Below are 18919 nucleotides of genomic sequence, written 5' to 3' on the forward strand. Positions count from 1 at the left end.
GATTGGCTCACTTCCATGAGCTCAGTAATGTAAGACCCCAAAGCAAGACAACTGCCATTTTAACAGCTTCATCAACTTCACAGCACCTCCCTAATACATTGATTGATGTTTGAACATTACAACACAATGTTAAGTTACCAACTTAATAAAGGAATTTGTCAGGTCCACGACAGAAGGTTTTAAATAACTTCGCCAAAGGAGAAAGATCTCAACCAAGTCAAGTAAGCACATTTCAAAAGCAAAATTGCATTTTATCAAAACGATTTTCAACAGCTGCTCTGGATTACACCCACTTAAACTTTTAAATTGCAATTTACAACCGTTGGGCTCTAAATTGACAATTCGATCTAAACTTGCAATTATGTTCATAATTAATTCCATAGCCAATTACATAACTGCAATTCTAATCTACACGTTCAACTCGTTCACTGCCCATTTGTCCTTGTGTCTGTTTGGCAATCTTTCCAACAAACCACAACATCTCCCAAGGGTGTTTCTAATTCGAAGAGCCACAGATCAGTTCAGCTATTCGGCTTCCATTCTCAACCTTCTCAACCTCCTCAGAGCTGCTGAAATGCTGTTACCAAATCAACAATGCTATTCAGCTAAAGCACTCGCCAGTGGCCTTTCAACACTGCGATTTTCGATCTTGTGAGGAACTTATTAGCTAGCAGCTTTTTGTTCAGGAACTGATGGCGCCAAATAGGTTGTCTATTCCAGTTAATCCCTATTTCCACTGCTTTAGTTGCAACTTGGTAAAATTCCCCATCCAAGGAGATAACTACATTTGAGGTTTGCAAAACACTCCAGCAAAGATAAACAGGTATATAAAAGCAAAGACTACGTCCGAAAAGATAATCAACAATTCTATAAAGTTTTGATTGGCTACTTATCGCCTTTTTCTATTCCTCAAATTTAATTTGAGGAATATTTTCTCTAACAATATCTCTGATTCTCTAACCTTGTGAGTAACCGAAATACAGCGGATTATTAAGGGATACAAAACATGCAAACTTTCCACTTCCTCATGGTTCTCAAGAATGCTATTTAAGCCGTTTAACACTATTACCAATTCCAACTGTTGCACTCGAGGCAATGGCGAAAGATTGATCAATGATTCGTCTGCGATAAACTTCCTTAGAACAAGCCCTGCACGACAGATAAAGTACGGCAAGCACTTTTGGCCTATTAGTCTTTTAGACCTGACTGCAAAATCCTCTTCTTCTCCCTGGCGCCTTGTAGGTTGAGACAACGAAATTAAATCTGAAAGGCAAATGAAACTGATCTTGTACCTAGAAGTTAGCTGGAAATTCTCTGTTGTCCCAATGTTTTTCTCAGCTTCCAATTGGCTCACCAATGTTGCAATTTCAATAGGGTCTCCAATACCTGATATCATTGACTTTTCAATATCATTTAATGAATATAAAAATGATGTTTTCCATATGCTCGTAACTAATTCTTCTAGCAACTGATAATTTAACGACTCAAAGCTCAAGTATGGCAAAATTATTTCTTTGAATTTCTCATACATCTGTATGTCAAATATTTCGTAATCTGATCGATTATTATTCGATGTTAAACATGTTTTCACTGCTTCAATTATCAAGCTCCACATATCTTCTTTTACTTGTAATGGGCAGATATTATTCTCAATATCGGGCGCAAATACCTTGATCGCCTTTCTCGTAACAAAACCTAGTAATTCTATGGTTTCCATCCATAGTTCCTTTCTTCCAACATATTCTTTATTTTTATTTACAGGAACTCCAAGAGCTTTGAATTTTATTGGTTCCAAACATGAACTAAACAATCTAATAAATGTTTTGTCTTTGATCAACGATGAATAATCTTCAATATTTGAAATTCTCTCCGCTAATAATGGAAGCACTGAATAACTTATTGCAATAAACGTTGCAATTTTTCCGTTGTAAGACTTGTTTTCTTTTAGTTTACCCTCCATTTTTCTTCTGGTGGAGAATGGAAGTATCATTATTGATGCCAATTGTAAAATCACTAGCGATTGAATCAGAGCATCTTTAGATTTGATTAATTTCAAATTATCTATTATTGCTTTTTGTAAAACTGTGCAAGATATATTGTCACTTGAGAACTTTGGAAGCACTGGATACCTAACAGCTCTATTAAATATCATTAGACTTTGCTTCACCATCTCGTAATTTAAATTTGATTCATTGAGTTTATAAAGTGGAACATAGGATTTAATTAAAGCTATTATCGTATCTTGGTAGTTTTGATTATCAAGATAATTAAGTGAAATAGATTGTTTAGCCCAAAAATTAAAAAGTGAAATTCTTATCTCTAATGGAAGTCTATCATTTTCAAGATCTGTTTTATCAATAAATGCTCCAGTGAGATCACCAATAGATTCATAAACCTTCAAATTGCAAGAATCCCAATTTAATTGCAAAATATTATCAAAATATGTAAGTAATCCCTTCCAATAATTAATCAGTGTAGAAAGATTTTTCTCATCAAATTCAACCAAAAATGTCGTATATAATCGAACCAAACCGTTAATTATTAGCATAAAAGATTCAGTCCATTCTGATTTTGAACTAGATTTGAGCTTTGGATCAGTTGGGTTCGCTCCCAATTCTTTTAAATCAGTGATTGCTTTCCTTTCTTGTGTATTGCTTGTCAAAAACAAATCATTAGGTCTGATCTTAAGTAAATCATAAATAACAATATTATAAATTAATATCCATGAGGGCAAGTATTGACCATGGGAATCAATAATTCGGAAAAATGTTTGAATGGATCCATTTCTAACCTGTGTTCTTTCATCATTGCATATTCTAACTAAAATATACAACAAATAAACCCATATCGATGAATAAAGAATGAGTTTATTTTCTTCGCCTCTTTTTGATAATATCGTATCAATCAATTCTTCTTTATTAGTGATCATGTTTTCTAATGATGCCTGTAACACTCTATCCATTTTATATGGTTGCAAAAAATCTCTTAAATAATCACTGACCATCCAAAAGTAGCTTATTGCACTAAAGGAAATGTTTATTTCATAGTTTTGATTAATGAAATTAAATAATGTATCAATAACTGTTTTTAAAATATTAGATGGTAGAGTGTTCAAAAAATCATTTAAAATTAATTGCAATGCATCAAAGGATGTTTTTATTAATATTGATTTCTTTTCTAGAATTAAAGGATTTTTTCTCAAAAATGTTTCTGATTCATTATCAAATGAAAAGTAAAATTTAAAAGGTAGATTAATGATTTTAAACATTATATCCCATGAATCCTCTTTAAAATAGCTTCCCGATTTATCTAGTAATTCCTTCAAATTCAATAAGGAATTTATAATCATGTCAAACTCGGAAATTATAACTGAATTTAGCTCTGTATTATTAAACTTTTTTGAATTTTGATCTAATTGGATGATTTTGTTTAAAAATAATAAGAGTGAATCAAGAAAAACAGTATCAGCTTTTTCATCGATTTTTTCATAATCAACATTTACCGACCTATCTTCTTTTGTGTGGCAACATAAAACTAGAGATTTTATAATAAAGTTAAAGGTGATGGAAATTTTATTTCTTAATACGATTGATAATGTCTGTTTAGAAGCTACCTCAATTGAGTAATTTAAAATGAGGTTCCATGATTTTTGTGTCATATTTATTGAACTTAACTCTTTTTTATTATTAGCAACCGCAAGCCCTTTCAAAAACCGAAATGAATTGAGTTCTGTAATTTCACCGATATTGAGGAAGAAAAAGATTTTATTATAGTAGCATGGAAATAAAGTTATCTTTTTCACATCTTTGTTTTGAGGCTCAATTGGTGATGTTTTGTACACACTATCTTTAATTAACTCAAAGTTTACTTTGTCATCGTTTTTTCCAGATAACAAAACATCATTTGACAAGCTCACTAATGCCTTTATTAAACCAAAAAAGGAGTCATCAGAATAATCTTTTGTGGTTTCTAATAGTTTTTTTATTGAGTTTTCAACTAAACTTTTTTCACTAGCTGAGATTTCTGTTTTTTTCAAAGATGAATTATCGAAATTTTTATCAAATTCCTCGGAAAGCCCATTAATATAATAATTTACCCATTGAAGAGTGACAAATATGATTCTCCATGAAGAGTTTAAAGTTGGGCCTAAAGATATGGCGATATTTATTAGGGCCCGTAAAGTGATTAAGTTTCTTGAGTTCATGTATCTGGTGTGTAATAACAACTGATTTGATGAGGGCTTTTGAGGGGTCAAGTTATAAGTTATTGATGAAGCTTGATTTAGTTTTTGTGTCAAAGCACCAACGACAGTTCCACTTAGAGATAGGAATGATTTCTTTTTATCATCATCAGAGGAGGTTATAGAGTTTGCAGGGTTTTTTTGATCTGCTGATTGCAATGAATTTATGTCAGGGCTTTGGTAGCCTAGTTTTCCCGTATTGTTAATTGTTGCAATTGCAAATACAAGGATGATATCTGTTCTTGTTTGTTTTAAACCTAGTATGCCCGAGACATAGCATAATTTTTGCAATGATCTAATTAAATTGTGGAAAAAATCATTATCTAAATTTGAGTATAGGAAGATTTTTAAAATTGATAGAAGGATTTCGTAATTTTTAAAAATCAATTTGTTGGAGAAAACAATGTCATTTTTAATAGAGGAGTCCTTTAATTTTTCAAACAATTTTGAAGAATTTAAATAGAGAATTTGTTTTGATTGATGAGAATCAGAGTTTGAGGTTGAGTTTGAGTCAGATCTGTACATTTCTGAGGATTGTAGGGGGATTAAAGAAGATGCATCAAGATAAGAGATTAGTTCTGGGGTTGAAGATAGGTCCATTATAAATCTACCGATACCTTCAGCAAAGTTGATTGAGCAATTTAAGATTAGATAGTAGATGTAGTTATCTGGGATGTGAGGAGCGTCAGCTTTATCTAGTAGATCGATGTATAATACCTTTGGTAAAGAATTTTTTGAAGATAAGAAATACGAGAGATCTGAAGAAGGAGAGGGAGAGGGAGGGTGTAAGATTGAACCAAAATCTAGCAATTTCTTTGAGTTTGAAGAGTCGAGAATTTGGTAAACGGTTTTAAAGAAATCGTTTATAACCTTTTTCCTGTCAGGTTTATTATCATATTCTAGAAATAGGTTTTTGATTAAATTGAAATCGGTAAACAACCCGTTGAATATCTCTAAAGCTAAGATTTTTTTCCAGAATGGGGAATTTGAATCAAGCGAGAGAATGTGGTTTAGTAGACTTATAATCACCTCAGTTTCAACGATTAAAATATTCAAGTTTCTTCTTATTAGTAGGTAAATTATTCTTGAGACTCTTGTTATTACGGGGAATTCTTTGTTGATTGAGAAGGATCTTAATAAAAGAGGAATAATTCTCGTTCTTACAAGGTAAGCCAATTCAACATGATTTGAGAACAAGTCAGTGTGATTTGTTAAGATGCTTTCGATTAATTCAAGGTTAAAAGTCTCGGGTAGGTATGTGAATCTTAGAAACTTTGGTCTATGGTGTTCGATCAAAGTGCATAGGTCAATGAAGATTCTTTGAGCATCATAAGCATTTGAGGATATTTTGATTTTCTTGTTATTATCAATTGGGACGTCGAATTTTTTTTCAACGATTGAATTAGGGTTGTTTTTTAAAAATAAATCTTCGTCACTGACTTTATCAAAAATAAAAACAATCAATTGTTGCAAAGTGGCAGCAGCAGTATTTATCACCACAGGAACTTTATTGACACCTTGTAGTAGGGCACAAATTGACAATAGCTTTGAGATTAGTTCGTTGTTGATATAGTTGCCATAAATCTGAAATAATGAGGGCAAAATCTGTAGAATTTTTAGCTGGATTTCAATTGCGAGATGCGTTGCTTCAGTCAATGAGTCGATTATGTCGTTTAAAAGAGATATGGGTAAAGACTTTTCAATGATCAATCTGTTGAGACACTGGACAGCGATAGCAGAATATTTTGTGTTTCTGGATTGACAGGACAATATAAAAGGCCTAAAAAACTCAGGACGCAGCGATAGAGACTGGAGAAAGTCAGACTCGTTCTGGATGCTAGGCCTGTAGGACTTTAATATCTCCAAGGATTTCTCTGAGGCCTGGTGAATAGTTAGTAGATGAAGAAGCTGGATGATGGGCAAAGTCGCCAGTTCATCGTCTGTGGGCCATTAGCTGGAGCAGACGATGGAGCAGGAAATACATACATGTCTGATCTCTGGTGTTCTTCGTCGCGACTCTGAGGCCAAGTTGGTCAATTCCGAGGTGAGGAGCTGAACAGTGGCCATTTTATGCTTCTGGAGAAATGGAGAAGCTAGCGATGTTGGCGATTCTGCTGAAGTTGCTGCTTTTGCTGGCTTTTGCTGGGAAGCAGAGGAAGAAATAGGTGACTATGTAGGCACATGTGTACAGTGCATGTGTATGGGGTTGATCTGCATGCACATGCAGAAGCGGCAGAAGCAGCAACTTCAGCACAGCGTTTTGGCATTTGGTGCTGGAATATGGAAATGTGTATTCTAAACAGTATGTACAATGTTCCGGCTGCAGCTAGGACGAGCTGGAAAACAACGAGACGAGGTTGTACACCAACAACTGGTGCGATCTCGTCTTATACGTCCACCACACCCTCATGGTGTTCCAGTAGTAGCTGAGGTTGAGCAACAATAGGCTCTTCGTGGACTTCAAGCTCTCGTACTTTCTAAGCAACACCTCCCTGTCTTCTTCGTAGATGGTTCGCGCGCAGTAGCTGGCCATGATCAAGAAGCTTTTCACTGGCCCAAGAGGATACTCCATGTTTTCGTCCAACACCCTCACCAAATCGTTGGTTTTGATGATCAACAATGCAATTTTGGGTAGCTTGGATAGCAACGCCATCACATCAGTCAAAAAGCTTCCCTCCTCAAAAAGCCCAACCATGTAGTTGATCTCCTCTTGGCTTCTTGGAGTAGTAATGTTTCCAACTGCGTGTTCGAAATCTCTTCCTGTCATTGCAGCTGCAAACAAGGGAAATTCTTCGTCTGTAACTCCAGCAAACTCCTTTGCGTATTTTCTCATTGATTTCTCATCCGAATCAATAATCGCTAGCCAAAATCTTGCATACGCTCTTCTCAATTGAATTGGGACAAATCGATACAACCCATGATCGTACAAGATAATCTCAAAGTTGTGTCCATTTTTCCTCTTGGGAATCGCTCTGATGGCCAAATTTCCACCATGTGGATCACAATGAATGCCAACGCCTGGGGTAAATATCATGTTATTGAAAATGTGTGCCAAACATGCACTCACTTCTGCTCTTGAAATATTATTGTCTTTGAAATACTCTAAATTATCCAATCTTGATCCACCCACATACTCCATTATTAACACTCTTGGTTGGGCCGAATAAATCTTTGGAACTCTTAATGCTGTTTGTCTTTGGTAATTTTTAAAATAATCCGACGTATTCCTAGCATTTTTGGCTTCTTCAACAAAATTTAACTCGACATATATAGACGATTGCATCTCTTCTCCTAGCCAATTTAAATCATATTCAGGAAACACTTTATACAACAACTCAAACACATTTTTCGTGATCAATATATCTAGCGGAACGAATTCCTTTAGTGAGGGATGTTGACATTTAACTGCAACTTTCTCTCCAGTTTCTCTCAACGTCGCAACATGAACCTGGGCTAATGACGCAACTCCAATTGGTTTTTCATCAAATTCAGAAAACATATCGTCAAGCGAACAACCAATATCCTCGATAAACATCTCGTTTATATCACTCACCAAAGTCTTTGGGCATCTGTCTTGTAGGGGTGTCATAGTGGATGTCCATTCCTTGGGCAATAAATATGTTAATGCTGAAATATGCTGTCCCAATTTAATATAAATCCCACCATTGTTTTCCAACGCATGTAATGTAATTTCAGCACATTTTTGATGACATCTTTCCAACGCATTGTTTCTCTCCTTATCTGACTCATATTTAGTATCTAATGTTGATCTATACTCAAAAAAACATCTAACGGTTGCCACACTCACAATCATGATTCTTTGAAATGATTTAGCTAAAAAATCCACTCTCTTCTTGTACGAATCATTTGAGAAATACAAAAACACACTTATTGACGAAAGCCCAACAGTAAAGATTAGTTTTCGGGAGATTCTTCTGCCTGGTTTTGTATTCTCTGAAGTGCTATCCCTCTTGTTCGAACTCTTCTTGTTATCAGCAAAGCTGCCACTATCAATAGTTGACAAGTCTGAGGCCAGATATTTGTGAAAGAATCTTAAAGACACTGGATGACGATGTCTGGAATACGAAAACGAGTAATTATAGTTATAGTCTTTCAACCCATGGTTGGTAAGGAAAACCCTCTGGTTATTGAAACCATTAGGCCTGGAGCTGAGCAACAGAGAGAGACTCCTGCACGAACTCCTTCCTATGATGTTCAGAATTGCTTTGTTCATTGGAAATTCGTGGTGGTGGCAATCTCAGATCGATAGCATAACTTTTCTGGTCCAAATAGCTCTTCTTCGACTGTTCTTTTCTGAGCCCAACATCAAAAGAATCACTTTTTTGGAGCTCAATCGGGTAATTTTCAAAACGACAAATCGAGAAGAGCTCAAGTGAAGGGTCTTTATTGGCTAGTTTTTGCTTACTCTGCTGCTGTTGCTGTTTTGAAGAGGTGCTTCTGTTGCTGCTTCTGCTTCTGCTTCTGCTGCGTTATTGTTGTTATGTTGAATTTGGTTTATCTTTAGTCAGTATTCTGTCTTGAAAGGTTATTTATTTGATTCTTACGACTACAGGTGTATTTTGTAATTAAAGTTACTTTGAAAAGATGTGTATTTGAGAAGCATAAAAGTAATTGACAAATTATAAATTCAAATGCAAAAGAAGATAATTCAATTGATTTTTCTTGCTTATAAATAAATAAGATGTGTTATTGATAAAGTATACTATTGAAGAAGTAAAATAAATAGTAAAATATAAAAGTCTAGTTAAAAGTATATGCAGAAACAAAAATAAATAGACACCAAATACAAATAACAATAAAAAGACAAAAGAGAAGAAGAAATATATAGAATGCAAAATCCGAAGATTGTTTACTGGCAGTATTTAATAAGTAATAAATAGTAATAACAAAAAAATTAACAATTGGATCAATGAGTATGATAAAAGAAAATAGATAAAATAACAATAACAATAACAAAGATTAATAAAACAAAAAAACAAAAAAAAATGGAATTGATAATTTATTCATTAACTTATTAACTTATTAATTTATTAAAATTTATGGAAACTACCACTGCCTGATTTTTTAAAAGAATATAACAAATTTCTTCTTCTTAATGGAGTTTTTGAATTTAATGATCTTTTGGGGTCCAAAGGTCTTGTAAAACCAGATAATTTTTCATTTTTGTTGCTAGATGAACTTAGAACGCTTTCCAAATTGAATTCAAAAGAACTTTTTGAAGGTAACGTTGATAAATTGTAACGTGAGGGAGAAAGACTTAATGGGCTACTATTTTTGCTATTGCTATTGCTGTTACTTTTATTTTTACTTTTATTTTTTTTATCGATATCATTCTTATTATTTTCAATCTTATTATTTTCAATCTTACTATTTTCAGTATTATTGAAATCACCATCATTATTGTTGTTATTGTTGTTATTGCTATTATTATAACTAAAAGTAAAATTGTTGTTTCTTTTAATAACTTTCAGATGATCTAAAGAGCTTGCAACGCTATCATTACTTTCATTGGTTTGAGCAGAGAATAGGGTGTGGAAATTTTGGCTTTGATAATTATTTAATCTAAAGTCTAATGAGTTGTTAAAGCTAGCTTCATCATCATCAGTGAATGAGCCATTATTACTACTAATACTTTTTAAATAATTGCTATTGTTGTTATTGTTATTGTTATTACTGTTATTGTTATAATTGTTATAATTAAATGTCACATTATTATTTGAATACATTGTATTTTTTAATTCGTATGGAATATGAGGGCGAGAGCTAAAATCTGTAGATTTGTTTGATTTTCTTAATTTATGTTTAGGTTTAAGAGAAATTTTAATATTTTCGACTCTTGATTCCATGCCCTTTGCTTGGTTGATCATATCATGTAGTTGTCTAATTGAGTTCGATTTAGGGAAGCTTCTTTGGGAGGTCGAGTCAAGTGAATTGGATGGAGTTCTTGAGAGGTTATTATTAGTATTACCAAAGATACCAATTGAGTTGAAGATTAGAGGTAAACCTGTAGAGGTAGTGGAAGCAGAGGTGGATTTGTTGATTGAATTTTTCAAATTGTCTAGTTCTTTCTGGACTTCTAATAATGAGTTTCTTGTATTTTGATGTTCTAGTTGTTCTTTTAATAGTAGTTCATTTTTATAGTCCAATTCAGATTCTAATAGGGCCACTTGTTCTAAAGTGTCGTTATATTTCGAGTCTAGTTCATTCAAGTTGACATTTAACTTTCTTTCATTTTGTTCAATGTTGTCGTTAATGATTTCTATGTTGATTAGTTTGTTTCTTGTATTTGATAATTCGTTTTTGTAGTTACTGATTTGTTCTTGGGCCTTTACTGATTGGTTTTGTAAATCTTTTTGTAGGTTAAAAAATTTGTTTTTCCAGAGGGAAGTTTCCTTTTCAGATTCGATCAAGTTTAATTTCAAGGATTCGTTTTTTGAATCCAAATCGTTCAATTCTTTTTCTAGTTCTTGTTCTAATTCGTAGCTTGAAGATTGGAATTCGGATAGTTCGTTTTCCAACTGATTAATTTGATTTAAAGCTTCTTTGTATCTTTTGTGGGAGATAATGTCGTCTTCACAACTATCCAAATCGTTTTCGATATCGTTGTAGATGTCATCGTCATTAAGAGTAATATCATCATTATTACTATTAGAAGTCTTATCAGTGAATTTTTTATTTTTGTTATTGATGGTATCATCAGCAGCATCGTTAATGGAGTTTTTATTAAGCGATTCAGTCAAGAGAGATAGAGGTAGATTTGGTGGCAAAGCCATGGGAGAGGAAATCATAGAGACATCGATTTCATTATTGGATAAGTGATCTATTTTTTTGCTAAAAATCATGATTAATTGAGAGTAATATTTTCGGTTTATAGTTGTTTCTTTTTTGTTTGTTTTTTTGTTGTTGGTGGAGTGTTTCCCTGTTTCTTTTTATTTATTTTAAGAGAGATTAAGTTGAATTTGAAGTGATTAGTTTGGTAAGAGTGCGACTTTTTAAAGTGTGGATGTAGTTGATAAACTGGGGACTTAAATAATAAGAAGATTGGGAAACTTGAGAGAGCCAAAACAACAGCCGAGAAGAAGTAGAAAAGAAGAAGAGACCGAAAAGGAAACTAGGAGTAGAATTTTGAGTAATTAAGAGGTACGAAGAGAGAGAGTATGAAGAGAGTTAAGAGAGTTGAGAGGCGAGAGAGGTGTGGTAAGTGAATAAAAGGACGTAAGAGTTAGGAGGGCAGAGTAAAGAGAGAGAAGCAGAGATCGTGTGAAAGGGTGGTGTAAGAGATAGAAGAGATAGGAGAGATAGGAGAGATATGAGGGAGTAGAGTAGAGTAGAGTGGAGTAGAGTGGTTGTGGTTACGATAAGTTTTGGAGAGTTGACGAAAGAGAGAATAAGAATATTTGATTATAAGTAGAGAGATCAAAGAAGAAATAAATAAATAAAGGTGATGGAAAATAGCATTACCCGATTGGGACATCAAAGGAGATTACAGATGTTGCTACAGAGTTGAAAGAGGAGTATAAACAAAGTACAGAGCTATAGAGTAAAGAGAGACAGAATAGAATTGAACAGAGGGAATTAGATATGAATAGATATGAATAGATATGAATAGATATTAAGAGAAATTAAGGGTTGTTGTGGAATGAGAGTTTATTTAATGGTTTTGAGCTTATTTAGTCAACTTTATGCAAATCCTTTGGGGTTATGTGCAAAGGAATACCAGCTTTTCTTTCTCTGTCTTCTTCGTCAGCAAGAATGTCCTTCCAAGAGTCTTCGATTTTGTGAGCCTGAGGAGTGTGGCTCATGTTATTTTCTTCCCAGACAGTCAAACCAATGGAACCCAAGAGCAAAGCGACAGTGAGAAATTGAGCGTACATTCTTGCCTGGACAATCTTTTGGGGTTTGGTCATGATTGGGTCTCTGTTGACGAGGGCCCAGGAGCCATATAGAGAAGCAGCCCAGGCACCAACAATGATGGAGTATCTGTTGGAGCTGACCAATTCGATAGTTTTCTCCCTGTAGGATAGGTTTTGCCATCTCAAGTATTCTTTCAAGGCAGTTTGTTGTGTGTGTTCAGAGCTGTAGACTATTTTGTCAAAGTTGTTGGAGCCTTCTTCAGCGCAGATGGAGATCAAGAGAGTTGGAGGAGTGATAACGACAGCAGTTTTGGCAGCAGTGGGCAAACGATGTAACACAGGCCATCTTTTAGCACCCACAGTGAACAATAGAGCAGAGATGGCAGCACCAGCTAGACCACCTTTAAAGCCAGCCCAGAAGGTGGCACTTGAATGAGCAGCCTTTTCGTCTTCAGATAGAATTTTCATGATGTGATAAGATTGTTATGGAATAAAGATTTAGATTGAATAATTGGAGAAAAGCAGCGAGAGCACAAAGAATATTAACTTGGTATTGATTTGATAAAATATAATAAAAATCTAATAAAAATCTTGTAATATGAAATTAAAATAAAATGGATAAAAAGTAATAGAGAGATGGAATATATGGAAAATAAAACAACAGTTTAAGAGAATAAATAGAGTATTTATTGAATCAAGAGTATTGAAACCAAGTTTAATTATAAAACGGTTTTTAAAAGTCTTGAATGATAAGTGGAAGAGAGAAGGAGCCCTAATGAGGACAGGTGCAGCGGATTTGTGCAGGCACCTGCCGACCAAATAAGTGCGTTGGGCGGTTGCGTGCGCTGGTTGGTTTTGAGAAAAATATTTTATATGGAAACATATAGTAATTTTATACAATCGCGGAGAGACTGTCTTAGGTAAGCAATGATAAAAAACTTGCGCAGAAAGAAGCAGCGACGGAAAGCGGCAGAAAATCACCTTTTTTTCTTTGGTGTTGGGTTTTCTTTTTCCAAAGGCCTGCTGCCGCGTGTGACTCAGCACTGACTAAGCGGTGCAAAAAGCGCAACGCACATGACCGCGGCCTCTTTATCGGGGGCAGCGTCCAAATCCCGCGCCGCACGAGCCGGAGCGCATCGGCACACCCAAAAAAGAAAAACGTCTCAAAGGAGAAGTTGCCAAAACTTGCAAAATATCCCAAAATATCTCAAGACAGTGAAACAGCCCTAATTCACCGTTTAAAACCGGGGGTGATATCAAACTTGGGGGTTTGTGTAAGAGCCCTCTTCGAGGTTTCGTATATTTTCAATGTACAGATTGAGATTAATATAGCATGAATATAACATAACTATAACATTACATAACATAAGCTAAAACGCCATTGGGAATCTGGAACAGTGTCAAAAAATAAATAAACAACAAGGCAGAAACGTAATCTATTGTTTAGTACCCAAATCTAAAGAAATGCTAGGAAGTTATGAAAAGTTATGAAAAGCTATGAAAATTTATGAGAAATTAGGAAAAACTAAGAGAAATTGTAAGAAGCTATCAAGAGATGATTGAGATATGAGTTATAAAACAAATGGAAATTTCAAGAAATTTTTAGAATTTCAACTGAATTTCAATTGTATTTGATATTTTTAGTAAATTGATTTTCAGAAAAACTCTAGCCAATCTTTAAACAGCCTTCAAAGAACAGTTAAACAGCCTTCAAAGGCTGAACTAAATGAACACATGCTACGAACTGGAAACCGTTATTTTGAAACACAGGATTTTGGTTTCAATCAACACAATTGATAGAAATAATAATAATGATAATAATAATTAATTATTATTATCATTATTATTATAAATATTAGCGGATTGTTGTTTAAAAACTTTTAACAATGAAAACACTAAAACAGTATTGTAAGTGGGGATTAACTTATGGATTGTTACTGTTTCTTGTTTGTTCTTTTAAATTGTTTTGTGGGACAACGATATTGTACAAACTACAAAGTGACATTGCAATACAGTGGCAAGTAAGAAAATATATCAGTAACACTAAGAGTGGATCCTCTCTGGTGATCCTTTGGGATAACATTTTATAAAGGAACCACAAACGTTATCTGAATCTGTGGTGTATCAATCTCAAAGCTACACCATACATTTTGCTGTCTTGAAATGTGTTTCCAAGGTTGACACATTTTCCTGAGGCAAGATTTTGGGACCAGGGCTCTTCCAGCTAGCACAGGGGAAGAGACACAGACATCGCTCATGTGCAACCAGGAATTGGCCGGGTTCTGCGGATCCGTCAATATCCCGACGCGGATATAACCCGGTCCTGATTACGGAGTGCAGAGCTGGCGACAAAGTCGACTGTTCGTAATTCGCTGGGGCTGCGCTTCCGCTGGGGCTTTTTCCGCTGCTTTGTTCCCGTTCCCAGTACTCCCGTATTCCGTTAAGAAAGCGATGCATTTCCCGACAAGCCGGCCCATTGGCAAAACCCAGTCGCGCAGGGCTGCTTCCGTCAGAGCGCTCTCAAACACACGTGCAATCAGATGACACAGGAGCGTCTGTGCCAATGGAGCAAATAAACAGGCTTTGCTGTGCGTGGATCGGTCACATGTAGATGGCTGACTCAGCGCGATCGCCCTTTTTTTTTGTCTTGCTCCTTCCATTCTCTTTGGAGATGGAACCACACTGCCAACAAAGAAGCAGCAGCACTAATAGCAGCAGCAAAGACAGCAGAGGCAGCAGAGGCAGCAAGAGCGGGTGCATGCTGTTGCTACTCCGACGGTGATGGTGATGGTCTGGTGCTTCTCGTGCCACTGCTGCGTCGCCATTCACGCTCTGGGTCGCAAGAGCGTCTTTTAGTCTCTTTCGTGACGGAGCAGCAGCCTGGTGGGCGTGCGTAATCTGGCACGCCGTTGAGCGCGCCGCCAGATTACGCAGTGCCCTAGGTCCCTGGCGCGGTGTCACTCAAACCCTTGGGCTCTTTTCGGTTGCGTGTCGAAAAGTCTCAAAATCTCCAGCGAAGATGAAAACGAATTAAAAGCTGAAAATGAATGCAAGTGAATGGAAGCGAGTTTAAACAACATTCATTAATATTCATTAAACACTGTCTGATACTGAAAAGACTCACAGTTCTATTTGAATAAAGCTCTAACTAACTTTTGAATTGCTTTGTTCTGCTCCAGTATCAGCTTAAAATCGCTTTGAAATCAAAACTAAATGTGTTGATTCGCTTTTTTGCAATCGTAAACAGAAATTTAAATTGTTTTTTGAATTAAAATTGGATTTTCCTTCCAAGTTTATTCCTCTATTATGAGATGTTTACTATTATGCTTTTTCTCAAAAGAAGTTAATTTCGTTCAATAGGCCAGTTTTCACCAACTTATTTTTTGCATTTTCTTTTGTATTCCTGGAAATTTTACTGCAAAAAAAAGTCTGATTTTGGAATTTTTTTTCTTCTGGCTCAACTTTCCACAGCATTAATTCCATTAATTCAAATAAAGCAAAATTTATATTATAAAAACAATCCAATTTTTCTCTGCTTTTTTTTTCTTTTCTTTTCTTTTCTTTTCTTCCTTTTCCTTATATATATACACTTTCCTATACATACAATATACTACTATACAATATACTAATATACTACTATACCAATATACTAATATACTAATATACTATATCTGTAATACCATATTTCAAATATACCCTATTCTTCTCCCCCTACTCCACTTTCACAAATGTCTTCCTTTGACACTGAAAACAAAAATGACGATAACCAAACCTCCTGGAGACTTCAAAAAGCCAAAGAACGTCAAAGAATAAGACTCCAACAGCTCAAAGCAAAGCAAAGCAAAGACAAAGAGTCCTCCTCTTCTAACGACAACCTCATCAACACACTCGACGAAACCCTTTTCAATGCCAATAACGATTTATTCAATCCCACCTCTGAGACTGATCCCAATGAGCCAATAATCGAGTCCACCTACATCAACCAAAACCCAGTGTCTAAATTCAACTTGCTACTCAACCAGCAACAGAACATCAACATCAACAACCCCAACAACTCCTTCACTGGCTTCAACTCCTCATATAACAACTCCAGCATGGACTTCAATTCCTCCAAGCGCCAGAGCGATCTATCCACCTACTCTGCCCTCACCTCCAGCAGCATCAACTCCATCAACAGCAGTTCTAACGAACTCTCCTCCACAAGATCCTCCCTCTATTCCAACAGCTCTCTAAGCTCTGGCTCTGCGAATTCAAACTCCCACTCCAATCCCAATCTCAATTCAAACATAAACACCAATTCCAGCACAAGCACCAATTTCCAAAATTTAGTCAATTTGAATTCAAAAAGTAGAAAGAACTCCATAAGGCCACTAAGTTTAGATAACATCCAGCACAGAGATTTAAATGAACCAAATATAGCCTACAATTTCTAATTCATTTTATTTCGTTTATTAGCTCATCTACTTCACTTTACTAAAGACTAAAAATTCATCTCATGTTCACTTAATGGCTTTATCTATCGTTACTTTTCTACTTTTTATTTCTTTATTTCTTTGTTTCTCTATTTCTTTTGTTTTTATATCTTATCTTATCTTATCCTATCTTATACTTTATATTATCATTTTTATAAATCTCGTTGTTTTCCTGTTTTTTTCTGTCTCTTTTTGTTCTCTCCTATAACTTTGGTTGTCTTTTACTATAATGTTTTTTTTTATTTACAAAAAAAAGAAGAATGGTTACTGTTTTTATTAATTAGATATTGTATTTTGTATTTTTATTATCTATATATCTATAATAATGGGTTTTTTATATACGCTGTTAATTATTTCTATTCTATTCTATTCGATTCGATTCCACTTCACTCCACTACTCTTATTTTATTTTATTTTATTTTATTTTATTCTCTACTCTACTCTACTCCTTTTTCTTTCATATGTATGTTAATATCAACATTATAAAATTAAAATAATATTAAAATTAGAAATAAAATTAATATTAAATACAACAAAATTGAATCACAATATAATTAAATAATTATTTAATTAAAATTACAATTCTATTTCTCGTTTTTTTTTCGCTCTTTTTTTACTTTTGCCTTTTTTTAACTCTTACTCTTCCTTACCATTTTACTCTTTCTTTTTTTTTTCGCTCTATCAAATAAATGGCTAAATAAATGAAAATTATAATAAAATTACAATAAAATTTATTGCAAATTCTAAAATCACACTCTTTTCTACTTTAAACTCACACCTAAAAGTATATTTTCGTCAATCCTTTTTATTTCTCTTCATTTCCTTTCATTTCCCTTTATTTCTTCACATCTCTTTTCATTTCAAGACTGCTGTTTATAATCCTCTTTAATCCCTTTAAAATCCCTTATCACAATCAATCCCATACAAAGTCTATTGGCTTGTTCACTGCCCATTCCATCCCCTTCGTTTCTTTCCCAAAGATTAACACCGCTTACTAAGTATTATATAAACTCTCCTGCTCCTATTCGACCCAAACGATATTTCGAATATCCTCCCAACGAATCTTAACCTGAATCGTGTACTACTCATGTTATAATTTATCAAACTTACCAGGTCCTGAGACCTGCACTCATCTCGCTAACACTAACAATGTGCTCGTCTCTCCCTCTCTCTCTACCATAGCTTTCAATTTGCCTCTGGTCGATGATCCACTCAATCACTGATCCGATCTCAACCTATTCTGCTCACATTGCTACTGCTGCTACTTCTGCTTCATCTCCTCGTGGCCAATCAGCTCCCTCCCCACTTGAAACAATTACACGTTAATTGCAATCCTGCAGTCCAAAGATGAACATCTCCATCACTATCTCGCTCAAAAACAATGGCTCTTCTAATGGCTCTCCCAATGGCTCTTTCATTGTACAGCTCCAGCTCTGATGGTTTCCCTTACTTTACGAATTTTCGATGTGGTGCAACGCTTGCTAAATGAATATTCAAAAAGGATGTGTTACCCTGCTGGCGCCGATTCTGAAACTGCCGCCAGACGAACGCTGCTCCCAAAAATAGCTGTTCGCTATGTCCGATTTCGATCAAGAATGTGTTGTGGTTTCATGGGTATTTCGCTGATTGGTTATGGGTCCCTATACCGCAAACAGCCCTCCTGGCCAAAACACATACTGATATCAAAGGGAGCAGCAGCAAATGATATGCGCAGAAAGAAAATAAGCAAGCGCTGCACACACCGCACAATCACGCGTGTGTGATGCGCAATAGTCTGCATGTTTTCATATATCATGCAGATCCCGCAGCGTCATCTACCGAATCGAAACTATTGCAGGCAGTGCTGTGTACACACAAGGGTATACAAGGGTTTGAAACTTTTTCAGGACTGATTTTTTATCCGGATTAGGGACAGCTCACAGAGTTCCTGATATGAATCAATCGTTTGAAATACGTACCGATTTGTACATTCAACAACCACGACTAATCGGGTATTTCTGTTCAAAGCAACCAAAGATATCGATTAGAGATATCGAATGTTGAGAAGCGATAAGAAGCAGCACTCAAAATAAAAATGAATATGATTTGTTATTAAGTCCAATAAAATACTAAAGCGTTCCGGATTGCCATTTCTCATGAACCTGTAGACTATAGTATAAATAAGGTATTATAAATAGAGGAGTTTAATTTTAATAAACAGAAGCAAATCCGTGATAGTTTAGTGGCTAGAATTACCGCTTGTCGCGTGGTAGACCGGGGTTCAATTCCCCGTCGCGGAGTTTTCTTTTCTGTGCATTTTTTTATTTTTTTATTTCGTAGATAATCACTAAATT

At 35.1% G+C, this 18919-nt stretch overlaps 7 protein-coding genes and 1 non-coding gene across 8 annotated transcripts; 3 read left to right on the forward strand and 5 right to left on the reverse strand.

Moving 5' to 3' along the window:
* Positions 1-889: 889 nt before the first annotated feature.
* Positions 890-6307, reverse strand: MON2 (Mon2p; the record flags this gene model as incomplete). Its single annotated transcript, XM_020191556.1, has 2 exons — positions 890-6121; positions 6227-6307. 2 exons carry the CDS (start codon positions 6305-6307, stop codon positions 890-892), a joined length of 5313 nt encoding a protein of 1770 aa, XP_020049161.1.
* Positions 6308-6566: 259 nt separating this feature from the next.
* On the reverse strand, positions 6567-8567 carry CQD2 (Cqd2p; the record flags this gene model as incomplete). Its single annotated transcript, XM_020194384.1, has 4 exons — positions 6567-6645; positions 6715-8127; positions 8312-8316; positions 8517-8567. The coding sequence occupies 4 exons, from the start codon at positions 8565-8567 to the stop codon at positions 6567-6569; spliced, it is 1548 nt and encodes a 515-aa protein (XP_020049162.1).
* Positions 8568-9518: 951 nt separating this feature from the next.
* ASCRUDRAFT_79487 (uncharacterized protein) lies at positions 9519-11103 on the reverse strand (the record flags this gene model as incomplete). Its single annotated transcript, XM_020194385.1, is given in 2 exon segments — positions 9519-9550; positions 9570-11103. 2 exon segments carry the CDS (start codon positions 11101-11103, stop codon positions 9519-9521), a joined length of 1566 nt encoding a protein of 521 aa, XP_020049163.1.
* Positions 11104-11931: 828 nt separating this feature from the next.
* Positions 11932-12582, reverse strand: RCF2 (Rcf2p; the record flags this gene model as incomplete). Its single annotated transcript, XM_020191557.1, has 1 exon — positions 11932-12582. One exon carries the CDS (start codon positions 12580-12582, stop codon positions 11932-11934), a length of 651 nt encoding a protein of 216 aa, XP_020049164.1.
* Positions 12583-14250: 1668 nt separating this feature from the next.
* Positions 14251-14571, reverse strand: ASCRUDRAFT_79489 (uncharacterized protein; the record flags this gene model as incomplete). Its single annotated transcript, XM_020194386.1, has 1 exon — positions 14251-14571. The coding sequence occupies one exon, from the start codon at positions 14569-14571 to the stop codon at positions 14251-14253; it is 321 nt and encodes a 106-aa protein (XP_020049165.1).
* Positions 14572-15702: 1131 nt separating this feature from the next.
* On the forward strand, positions 15703-17010 carry ASCRUDRAFT_74315 (uncharacterized protein). Its single transcript, XM_020192635.1, has one exon. It carries the CDS (start codon positions 15843-15845, stop codon positions 16545-16547), a length of 705 nt encoding a protein of 234 aa, XP_020049166.1. The 5' UTR covers positions 15703-15842; the 3' UTR covers positions 16548-17010.
* A 1067-nt stretch (positions 17011-18077) lies between these two features.
* ASCRUDRAFT_74316 (uncharacterized protein) lies at positions 18078-18551 on the forward strand. Its single transcript, XM_020192636.1, has one exon. The coding sequence runs from the start codon at positions 18089-18091 to the stop codon at positions 18347-18349; it is 261 nt and encodes an 86-aa protein (XP_020049167.1). The 5' UTR covers positions 18078-18088; the 3' UTR covers positions 18350-18551.
* A 242-nt stretch (positions 18552-18793) lies between these two features.
* On the forward strand, positions 18794-18865 carry ASCRUDRAFT_t19. The gene has a single exon. It is a non-coding gene; the product is annotated as a tRNA-Asp (tRNA).
* The last annotated feature ends 54 nt before the right edge of the window (positions 18866-18919 follow it).

The sequence above is a fragment of the Ascoidea rubescens genome (assembly GCF_001661345.1).
Source record: "Ascoidea rubescens DSM 1968 unplaced genomic scaffold ASCRUscaffold_2, whole genome shotgun sequence".
NCBI classification, from domain to species: Eukaryota; Fungi; Ascomycota; class Saccharomycetes; order Ascoideales; family Ascoideaceae; genus Ascoidea; species Ascoidea rubescens.

Bases quoted from the DNA above. Each gene is read 5' to 3' on its own strand.
- ASCRUDRAFT_74315 (XM_020192635.1), top strand. From the start codon at position 15,843: ATGTCTTCCTTTGACACTGAAAACAAAAATGACGATAACCAAACCTCC.
- ASCRUDRAFT_74316 (XM_020192636.1), top strand. From the start codon at position 18,089: ATGTGTTACCCTGCTGGCGCCGATTCTGAAACTGCCGCCAGACGAACG.